Genomic DNA, 11523 nt, shown 5'->3' on the forward strand with positions numbered 1-11523 from the left:
CAGTCGTAAGAGAGAACGTAACCCCCGCGATAGGCGAAAATCCGCGACGCAAACCTTTCCTCTGCTTTTAAACACTTTCAGTATTCTTAAACCTGCGTAATGTTAAGATGAAAAAATTATATATGGGTACTTACCAGTGACGATACAACTTGAATGATGATGATTAATTAAGTGTGCAGTACTAATGATGATGAAGGTGATGACGATGAAATTAATGTACTGCATACCCAAGAAGAGCATTACAGCTCTTCTGAAAGCTTCATTTATTAGGCTAGAAAATGCTTATTATACCACAAAAATAATTAAAATAACAATACTACCTATATACCTCGGTGTGTGTATGTATGTCATTTATGGTTGTTTGGTCTCTTTGTTTCAGAAATGCCTACAGGACTCTTCTGGCCCTGTTGGGAGATGCTGGTCAGGCTGAAATGATCATACTGGAAGAGGACTAACGTGTTACTTTTTGTCCTGTTCTTTGATTGTAAATATTGTACATAAAGTATGTGTTTTGTACCTGTTTTTTTTCTCAATACATATAAAACATGAACATGTTTGGCTGTATTAATTATTATAGATTATTATAGGGGGCAAGTGTGGAGAAGAACTGCAATCATCACAACCTTCTAGAGGCTTAAATTATGACATCTGAAAACATTATAACTGCACATGTTGGAAAGAACAACAATTCATCAGACCAGGCCACCTTCTTCCATTGCTTCATGGTCCAGTTCTGATGCTCACTTGTCCATTGTAGATGTTTTGAGAGGTGGACAGGGGTCAGCATGCAGACTCTGGGTAGTCTACAGCTATGCAGCGTCATATGCGGCAAGCTGTGATGCACTGTGTGTCTTGACTCCCTTCTATCGTAGCCTGCTTTAGCTATTTTAGCATTTGTGCTATAGTAGGTTTTATAAAGGATCGGAGAGTTAACTGGTTAACTTTCACTCCCAACGTGCATAAGTTAGGACAATTGGTGCCAGGTCACCAATTGTCCTAACTTGGACCTTAGCCACCCCCACCTCCCTCAGAGAAAAATGTATTGTAGAGATTCTCTAAACCAGTCATCCGGCCAGCACAATTTAGCCCTTAAACAAATGCTTACCACTTGCTCATTTTTCCTTCTTTCAACACATCAACTTTGAAAATTTACAGTTTACTTGCTGCCTATTCTATCCCACCACATAACAGTTGCTGTTGTGTGGGTTTATATTATGGTTGGGTTTTTTTTTTTATTATTATTAACTTTTAAAAATTCATCAGATTTCAAAAACGTGGCTGTTCAGAGAGCATCAATGAGTAATCTTGCAGATTACCTGTAGGTTTGCTCACTTTATAGAAATGGTGTTGGTCCCTATTGCAGTTGGATGTTGAAATTGTGTCGAGATGACTCATGTTTCATCTCCTCTCTGTCTGCTAGCAACTGTACATTACACTAAAAGCTTTTATTGATTCTAAAGATGTGGAGATTACATTTACTGGCTATCTGATTATTCATACCCACCAAATCAGTCACAAAATGTAGGCCTGCTGTTGCTACGTACACTTTATATAGAATACAATGGAGCAAGACCTCTAATGTTATTGGGTGGTGGAACATTCCCAGAAACAGGATTCAACAGAATTTAAAATGTATTGAATTATGAATTAATACTTTATGAAGATTATGGTCCTGTGGTGATTTGTTTTCATTGATGAACAGAGCAAAGGAGAGAAGTTTGCATAACATTTACATACCAACCCTACAGATGTGGTTTGTAGTCTCCTTCTCCAAAAACATCTTTGTGCTAATACATTTTATTATTACATTATATTATTTAAATGCTTGTTAAAAAAGTAGGTATTTTATTTCTTGACATAACAATGACAATTCTACTTTCTCATACTTCTGTGTTTGATGTGGTTGTTTACTAAAACAGTGGCTCAGCTGTACACTGACTCCACTGGTGTTCAACTCACAAAGAAACAGCATGAAATATGAGAACACATTGTAGGGGGAGAAATGTTTTGCACTCTAAACCATGCTAATTTGACTCCAACGGACAGAAAATAGCCTAAAGGGTAAACCTTCAAGTAGCTCACAATGCAGTGGGATTTGTTAAGCTAAAGGGCATTCTGAATTAACCAGAAATATACCTACCTAATATTAATATTAGGATGTTATTCATAAAAAGTAACTTTTTGGATTCGCTGGCATCCTTTTGCTCCATTTTTCACCAGTTTTGTATTAAAAATGAAATCATCTTTCAGCTTCTCCCAATAGGGGGCGCCACAGTGGATCATCGGTCTCCATACCCCCTTTCTTTTACATCTGCTTCTTTCAAACCAACTACCTGCATGTCTTTCCTCACCACATCCATAAACCTCCTCCTTGGCCTTCCTCTTTTCCTCCTTCCTTGTGGCTCCTCCTCAGCATTCTTCTACTGATATACCCCATGTCCCTCCTCTGCACATGTCCAAACCATCTCAATCTCACCTCCCTCACCAAAAAAAGTCCTACATGTGCTGTCCCTCTAATAAACTCTGTTGTAATCCTGTCCATCGTCATCACTCCCAACGAAAACCTCAACATTTTCAGCTCTGCTACCTCCACCTCCTGTCTTTTACTCAATGCCACTGTCTCTAAACCATACAACGTCACAGGTCTCACCACAGTCCTATAAACTTTCCCTTTCACTCTCACAGATACTCTTCTATCACAAATCACTCCTGCTATCACTCTTCTACACCCACTCCACCCTGCCTGCACTCTTTTCCTAACTTCTCTAACACACTCTCCATTACTTTGCACTGTTGACCCCAGGTACCTGAACTCCTCCACCTTCTCCACCTCTTCTCCCTGCAACCGCACCACTCCACTGCCCTCCCTCTCATTCACACACATGTTCTCTGTCTTACTCCTACTGACTTTCATCCCCCTTCTCTCCAGTGCATACCTCCACCTCTCCAGGCTCTTCTCAACCTGCTCTCTAATTAACACCACAAATCACAATATCATCTGCAAACATTATAGTCCACTGAGACTTCTGTCTGACCTCGTCCATCAACCTGTCCATCACCACTGCAAACAGGAAAGGGCTCAGAGCCGATCCTTGATGCAGGCCAACCTCCACCTTAAACCAGTCTGTTGTTCCTACTGCACACTTCACTGCTGTAACACATGTCCTGCACCACCCTCACATACTTCATTGCCACACATGACTTTCTCATACTATACCACAACTCCCCTCTCAGCACCATCGTATGCTTTCTCTAAATCCACAAACACACAATGCAACTTCTTCTGACCCTCTCTATACATCTCCATCAACATCCTCAAAGCATATAATGTGTCTGTGGTGATCTTCCTCAGCATGAAACCATACTTTTGCTCACAGATGGTCATCTCTTTTCTCAGCCTGGCTTCCACTACTCTTTCCCATAACTTCATGGTGTGACTGATCAACTTTATTGACCTGTAGTCTACTGGTATTTCATCTGGTCCAACCGACTTTTCACATTGTATCTGCTTCATCGCTGCTCTCACTTCCTCCTTACTAATCCAATCCACTTCCTACTTCACCATCTCCACATCATCCACCCTTTTCTCTCATTTTCTAAAAGTAAAAATTTGGTCAATATTAAATCATTCGTAAACTATATCAATTAAGTGTATGCTCATCATCAGTGCTAAAGTGGGTGATGTTTTGTGGAGCCGGATGGCATCATGGACACCACAACTGACCAGGATGCCTCTGCCAAGTGGTTACAAATCAGTGTAATGTTTTGTTTCAGATATAAAGATTTAATGGCTTAAAAACTTGAAACTAGAAAACTTATTCCTCTTATTTCAAAAAATAAAATAAATAAAAAAGAGTAATTGAAGGCTCTTTTATCAAACATCATCTATGTGCTACTGATTGAAATGTGGAGGGTTCAAGCCCCAATATAACCAATTTGCTACTGCTGGGCCTCTGGGCAAGGTGTATCAAGGAGGTGTATCATGTCTGACCCCAGATCTATAACATCCCTGGGATATGCAAAGAAACTCAATAAGAATTTCACTATGTTGTATATGTGACAAGTCAAAGTCTTTTTTTAATTATTATTTATTATTTTATATCTTTTTATTTCATGCATGCAATTTCTGCTTTTAGTATTCCCATCCTGATACCGTGCAATCAAAAACTCCAAAGCATCGACTTGACTCTTACTTGTTTTCGCGTTATAATTACTAACACATGCAGCAGCAGAATGTCAGCTTCAGCCCTGAAACTCGCGCGTGCCCCCCCACCCACTGGACCGCGCCTTAATACCGCTGAATGCTCGCGCATGTAGGCTGAACACAATAAAAAGTTTTTTTGTTCATATTTTGCTCTACTGAGGAAATGCAACCCAAATCAAAAGTGGTAAATAAAACCATGCATTTTTTTCCGCACGTTATAACGACCTGTATTTATCCGTAACACGCGCGTTGTTTTGGTTTATTGTTTTGGCAGGAAGTGTAAAACGAGACGAGCCGGTCTGCTGGAGGAGGAATAATAAGCAGGGAGGAGTTCGACTAGAAGAGGGAGAGGATTTTCGTGTGAAAAGATACAAAAAAAAAAACAACAGAGGGAAAGAAAATGAGCAAACAAAACCGAGCACGAGCAGCGCGCGCATCTCAACTTTGAAGATTGTTGCTTCATAATCACACATTTGCACAAGAATCTGTTTCACAAAAAAAAAGAAAGAACGTTCTCATTCCTCTTCTAGGAACTTCTGATCATCTCTCAATGCTTCCATCAGCTCTTAAACCCACCATGGATTCTCTCGACGCTGTCTTGCGCTTCTTCACAAACCAGAAGACCAAGATCGGGTATGGCATCATGGCCATCGCTACCATCGGAGGAGAGAGGATCTTCTCTCTCTTATCCTTCCAGTGTCCATGCAACGTCAAGCAGAACATGGTTTACGGGCTCACCTACCTGCTCGGACCGGCGCTCGTGCTCTTCACCGTCGGCCTGTTCCTCAGCACGCGCCTGTGGCGCCTCTACACCGGCTGCTGCCTCAACCCCAGAAAACTCTGTCCTCATCGGTAAGATCTTTTACAGACACAAAACAAATACAGGACGTCGAAAAAACTTACTGTTTAACCAAAATTAACACTTTTTAATATTTTTTTAAACCAAAATGTCTTTAAATGGTTTACACTGATTTCATTTCTAACTTATAAATGACATACACACAATGCCTTTTACAAAAAAAAAAAAAAAAAAAACTGTATAGAATGATTTGTGGGTACATTGTCAATGTCCATTTACATTTGGTAGACACCTGAGAGTTTTGTTCAAAGAGGCAACTTAGTGGGATTTGAACTAATGACCTTTTGATCCGAAGTCCAGTTCTCTAACCAATGAGCGCCCACCTCCCTTTTCCTTTCTGGTCCATGAGGAAATGGTGGAATGTTGTATTGCTTGGAAAATAATGTCTTTGGTATGTTCTAGCATTACGATTTCCCTTCACTGGAAACCGAACCTGTTCCAGCATGTGCCAGGGCTTAAAAGAACATATTTATAAGAAAGAACTAGCATGTCCGCCTTCCACTGAAATGTTTGCGATAAACCAGAAAGCTGACTGCACTCCAGGACTCTTCACCCTACTATACATCACCTTCACCCTTCACTTGGAATAGGAGACTCAATCCTATTCCAGCATGACAATGCCACCGTGCATAAAGCCAGCTCTAGTGTAAGATCGATTCATCGAGCGTATATTTTTTAAATTGTCACCATTCTACAATAATAATCAAAGAAAAATTTGCAGTACAGTCGTCCCTTGATTTATGCGGTTTATCGTGATTTTCAATTTGGCACGTAACTATTTTGTTTTGTGAATGGTCACGATTTTAGTATATCATAAAAAAAGAGAACAAGAAACCGTAGTTTTTAGCTGATTCATTGGTTGTTGTAGCCTCTGATTTAAAAAAAAAAAAAAGGGGGCGGAGTTGAAGACATACGTCACCAGATTTCGCCAATGAAAATAAAAAATGCGGTGAGGTGTATCTTTACGTTAACCCCTTTTTCAATGTCACAGGACACTTCAACCAATAAAAAAGCAGAGAAACTATGCACAGGCTACGCTACAGTGCTGTACTACAGTACTCACTATAAATGGATATTTCTATGAATTTACACACAATTTATCTATGTTTTCTATGTGTGTTTAAAGAGTGTGGGAGGACGATTTATGGCTAGAAAAAGCATTTTCTGTGTGGCGTTCATTCATCGAGCAAATTTGTTTTTCGCGGTCGGTTTTGGCGCGTTACTACCGCGATAAACGGGGGACGACTTTATTTGAAATCTCACATTTATTTCTTACAATAGATGATAGGAAAGCTCACACACTGTGTATGGGTTCAACTTTTTGTGAGCCTTGTACCAAAGTTAGTGGTACAACTATTCTCCAGCTGGCATGGTGTATATAACCGTTAAGAACAATATTTCACGTCCTTACTTAATGTCTAATTTACATTGAATCATCAAGTTGAGATGAAACCCTATTTTCAGTGATCTTTTCTGAATTGTGTCGTATGTACATTTGAATAGTGTCTTAGAAAGAGCTCTAAAAAACTAAATATCAATAATACAGTATCTTATCTATAGAACATACTCAGAACCTGGTAGCAACTCTTCCATGGCTTGGGACTGGGTTGTGACCTGGTGGTTGGGGACCTCTGGTATAGGATATGCAGTATATTACATTTTTTGAGTGTTTGTGTATATAGTTTGTTTTTTGATAGACTTACAGAAAGTAATAATAGTAATGGTCTTGTCTTGTATAGTGTGCATGTGAGAGACTAAAAACCTTCACATATTCGATTGAAATTTCATACCTAAGCACTTGATAAAGATTACAATCAATATTTGTGCCTCACTGATGTGTGAAGCAGAGGAATGAAACACCTTGGAACATGCTGTTATTGTCAAATATTTTACTTCTGATTAGGGATCATCACCTTGTTATAGATTAGATTCCAAAAACTATGTCCCATTGTCTTTTATATTTTACACAATGTAAAGTTATTTGTGGCACAACATAAACATCCATGAAGTTGAGCAACTAAAGAACTATGAAATTGGAACTGTAATTAATATAAAGGACTTAGGACTTCAGTTTGCATGAACAGTTCTGCATTTAAGTACTAATCACTGAAATGTACACTTCAACAATGGTAAAACTGTAATGAATAGACATTTGGTGTCACTCAGACGAGGATGGGTTGAGTCTGATTCCTGTTGAACATTGGGTTAAAGTCCAAATGTAATTTACCAGCCAGTTAAAAAAAATTGCAAACACCTGGAATTTCATACACGTAACAAACAGATTAAAATACCCACAATCCAACGGACTTTCAGAACAAGCAGTACGCAGTGCAAAAGAGTTGGTGGAAAAATCAAAGAGCGCTGGAACAGACTTCTTGATCTACTGAGAAACTTGTCTCATACTGGAATTCTTGGATCGCCAGCCGAAAGACTTCTGTCAAGACAAACAAGGACTACACTCCCAATTGACACACAGTTTCCGGTCTCTTTTACCAAAAGTCATATCGCAGTCAGAAAACAGCTCGACCAGCAAAATCTTGACAATGAGAGAACCAGCAAGCCTCTTCGTCCCCTGATGACGGGTGAAGTGGTCAGGTCACATACTCCTTGAGGGTACAACAAATTAGTGACTAGCAAGGATGTCTGCACAGAACCAAGATGGTGGAATCAGAGGGGAAGGATTACAGGAGGAATCGCAGACGTATCTTGCCTGTCCTGGAAACCTTCCCACAGCGATACAAGTTCAACCCTGAAGAACACTCAAGAGATTGTAGGCCAAGACAAGATAGAAGTTCTCTTTCAAAGCATACAAGGTGACATTTAAAGACTTTATAGTAACACCAGACACCGTTGCACCTGACAAGGAGGCGGAAAAACCATTCTATTTAACATGGTCAGGCAGAGTCCTAAAACCTAACCCAATATATATCTAATAATCTGTTTGTGGTTGGGAAAATATTCCAAATAGACTTCATTTAAAGTGGAAAGTTTTATTTATTTTCTTAATAAACGTGACAACTGAGTGACAAACAATTTATTTGGTGCTTTGGATTTCAGATTCAAGTTTTTCAAGAATTTCAGGTAGTATAAGTTAATGTTGTTTTCATGTTACATGCCTCGTTATGATCTCGTACTGTGATCATATTGAGTTTGTATTTCCTGTTGTAGGGCAAACTGCTTGGGCTGCGCAACTGTGCTTTTTAACGTGGCAGTTGGAGCGCTCGTGGCACCGATCATGTGGCTCAGCATCGCTTTGCTGAACGGCACGTTCTACGAGTGCACGGTGAGCGGTCTGGAAGAAAAGGCAATCGTGGACTGGTTTTGTAAAAACAGGACCAGTACTTGCAAAGACGAGCTGGCCAAAGTCCCGTGTCAAACATCCAACATGTCCCCCTCAGACACCAAGGAGCTTCTGCTAATTCTACATGCCCAGTCTCAGGTACTACTACTAATAAACTGTTGCTAGTTTGGTGTTATGAAGCTGCTATAGCTAACGATTTAACAGGAAGCAATTGGAGTGGGATTTGCGTCTCACATATAAAACAAGATAAAAGAGTAAAAAAGAAAAAAAGAAAGGTAGAAAAGTAAAAAAAGCATGTTGACTCTCTCACGTCACAGTAGTGGCTTACAAGGTATTGATTTTGTCATGGCAGCTGTAAACTGCTCTAGTACCAAAAAAGCTCTAGTTTTACTGTCGGCTTTATCTCTGTACCGGTGTTATAGTAGAGAGAAGTCCTGCTAATCCACAGCTAAGCACAAGTGATTCATCGTTCATGAACGATTCCTCCATTTCGAACGAGTCTTTAATGTGAAAAACGAGTCTCAAAGAGTGATTCATTCATTTTCTATTGCGCACGAGCAAATGTACAGGAAACAGAATTGAGTAGTTCATCTCATGAGTCGTCTGGTCCGAGTTTTTTTGACACATGACCCCAATAGACGCGACACAATGCAATAGATAATTTTTTTGACATTATTGTTGCAATAACGAAAAAAAAAAGAACTTATGACACGGACCACAAGATATGAGAGGCAAGCTACTTATTCTGTTGATTAAAATTTTTTGTTTTGGTTCTATCAAGGAAGAAAACCGCATATAATACGAGAGTGTATTATGACCAATATCGGATTTAAAAAAAGAACTGGGAGGGGAGGGGCAGGGAATTTCCAAGTTTAAAACTTGGAATTTTTAAGTTGTAAGTCGAAATTTTCAATTTAAGTGTGTTTTTAAACTTGAATAATTTTGAGTTTTAAACTCGGGAATTCCCTGCTCCTCCTCTTCCAGTTTTTTTACATTTTTATCCCATAGTGGCCCTAATATGCTGTCATAGAAATGTACCATTTCAGATATTGTGCCTCTGAAACATAATAAATAATAAAACCATAACCAGCACTTTCACTGATCATTAAAATACTTCAAGAGTTGTATTTCCAGATCAATATCCACAAAAAGCCCCAGTGCTTTACAGGAAGTTCATTCCTCTGAATTCCCACAAGAACACAGGAAGTAGATGATTAAATCTTGCCATTATTTCTTCTTTATTTCCAACAATACTGGGATATTGATTGCAGCAGTCACTGTAAAAGTACAACTCTGTCACCCAAATTGCAAGTTGCATTTATTTGTCATTAAAATGCCTCTTATATTTCCATTAGCATGAATTCTGGTTAACCACATTTACCTTTCGGTAATTCAAAGTGAAATGACACCACATTCTTCCCAGATCATTTGATGAGTCTGATTGATCGTGTTCTCTCTTCACATTCTTTTTATTTGAAAACACTTCCTCTTGTCCACTTCCTCAAAGTTAACTTCAGCAAACTGATGTTCATTAGATATATAAGAGGTTTGGTGAACATCATTGCACACTTCTGCACATATTTACCCAGAAGGCATTGCTCTCCTTATCTCCCATTTCATTAATCAACCTGTGTCATCGTTTTTCCAGAAGCCTCGGTTTTCTTCACTGCGACTTAGAAATGGCATTTTAGAATGTATTCAGTCTCGGTGTGGACTGACGGCCAAAAACAATATGCACCTTCAAACGAAAACGTATTCGTGTGAAAATGGCCTAAGTAATCAATTCACGTTAATGAATTTGTTCTTTCCCTCAGATCATTGGCTGGATCCTGATCATGAGCTCGGCTCTGGCTGCTCTGATCGGTACATGTTATAAAACTGCCGTTCTCAAGTCAGCTACCTGCAGCTCACCTTCTGGAAAGTGTACAAGGAGAAAGAGAAAGAGAAGTTCGAGGCGTACGCAGACGAGTACGCCACCCGGCTGGCCGATCGAAACCTCAAGAGCTTCTTTGAGAACAAAGACGTTGAGGCGTTTCCTTTCCCGAACCACAAAGCCTGGGAGCAGATATCGACCATATACACGTTTAAACGCGGCGAGCAGTATTACAGCACGCTCCAGAGATACGTCGAGAATCCGAATCGTGACTACACTCCGGAGAAAATGCCACTGGAAATGGAACACACGCTTGAATAGACCTCGGACCTCAACATCTTATCAGGACAACCTGTGGTTTTAGCTTACTGACTAGCTAGCTTGGTACCAAAGCTGGCAAGGAAAAAAAAACACTGATTTTCTTGTGATACTTCAACATCTGTGAACCTGCAACAATACAAGCAACACCACTAACGAACGAAATATTTATACGCATCATTTCTAAGACTCGGGTTAATTCCCGAATATCTTGTTTTTACCATTTTTATTCCAGTCCTCCATGCAGAATTCATTTTAAATTGTGTGCAATAAGCATAAATAGTTAACAAATTAGTTTTTTAGCAAGAATTTTTTTAATGCCAGTCTCATAATCTGACATCGCTACTCCTGAACATGCATATATTGTTCTTAAATGTTTTTTTTTAGTTTTTATTTGATCTGTAAACTGTATATTGGCATGTTTTTATTATTTTTTACCAAATAAAATGTTTTGTTGCTCAATACTGACTGAATAAACAGGAGCTATGAGCTATGAGCAGCAAGTCGTTCATGAACCATGTTCATTTTAAACGAGTCTTGAACGTGACTCGTGAAAACGAATAGTCTCAAAAAGTGATTCGCTCATTTTCTACTGGACGTGAGCAAAGAATCGCAAATGAGTAGTTTACCTCTTAAATCCTCTAATCCGAGTCGTTCCTTCTTTTATCACTTGATTCTCATATACCGTAATTTCCGGACTATAAAGCGCACCATTGTATAAGCCGCACCCACTAAATTTTACAAATATTTTTATTTTTAACATAAATAAGCCGCACCTTGTGTATAAGCCGCAACTAATGATCTTTACAAAGGCTTTAACGAAAGAGAGTGTCTGTTACACGGTGTAACGGGTGAAATATGTTGTGGCTCCTTTAAGAGCAGAGCGCCATTTTGGGAACAGCACGTCACTGCATTCTTCCGGTATTACTGCGCGTGTGAGACTGAGGATTATGTGCTCATTATTTTCT

The 11523-nt window shown here is 39.3% G+C and overlaps 2 protein-coding genes across 3 annotated transcripts in view; both read left to right on the forward strand.

Moving 5' to 3' along the window:
• mms22l (MMS22-like, DNA repair protein) overlaps positions 1-550 on the forward strand; it is a 22353-nt gene extending 21803 nt beyond the window's left edge. For both annotated transcript variants that reach the window (XM_046876652.1, XM_046876653.1), the window contains exon 25: positions 380-550. In XM_046876652.1, the coding sequence (XP_046732608.1) occupies positions 380-455 (76 nt within the window). In that variant the 3' untranslated portion in view covers positions 456-550. The remainder of the gene's footprint in view (positions 1-379) is intronic.
• Positions 551-4232: 3682 nt separating this feature from the next.
• Positions 4233-11054, forward strand: LOC124403075 (calcium homeostasis modulator protein 5-like). Its single transcript, XM_046876654.1, is given in 5 exon segments — positions 4233-4388; positions 4479-5056; positions 8232-8502; positions 10179-10236; positions 10239-11054. Coding segments are annotated over 4 exon segments (951 nt in total). The 5' UTR covers positions 4233-4388; positions 4479-4754; the 3' UTR covers positions 10559-11054.
• The last annotated feature ends 469 nt before the right edge of the window (positions 11055-11523 follow it).

The sequence above is a fragment of the Silurus meridionalis genome, chromosome 20 (assembly GCF_014805685.1).
Source record: "Silurus meridionalis isolate SWU-2019-XX chromosome 20, ASM1480568v1, whole genome shotgun sequence".
Classification (NCBI taxonomy): Eukaryota; Metazoa; Chordata; class Actinopteri; order Siluriformes; family Siluridae; genus Silurus; species Silurus meridionalis.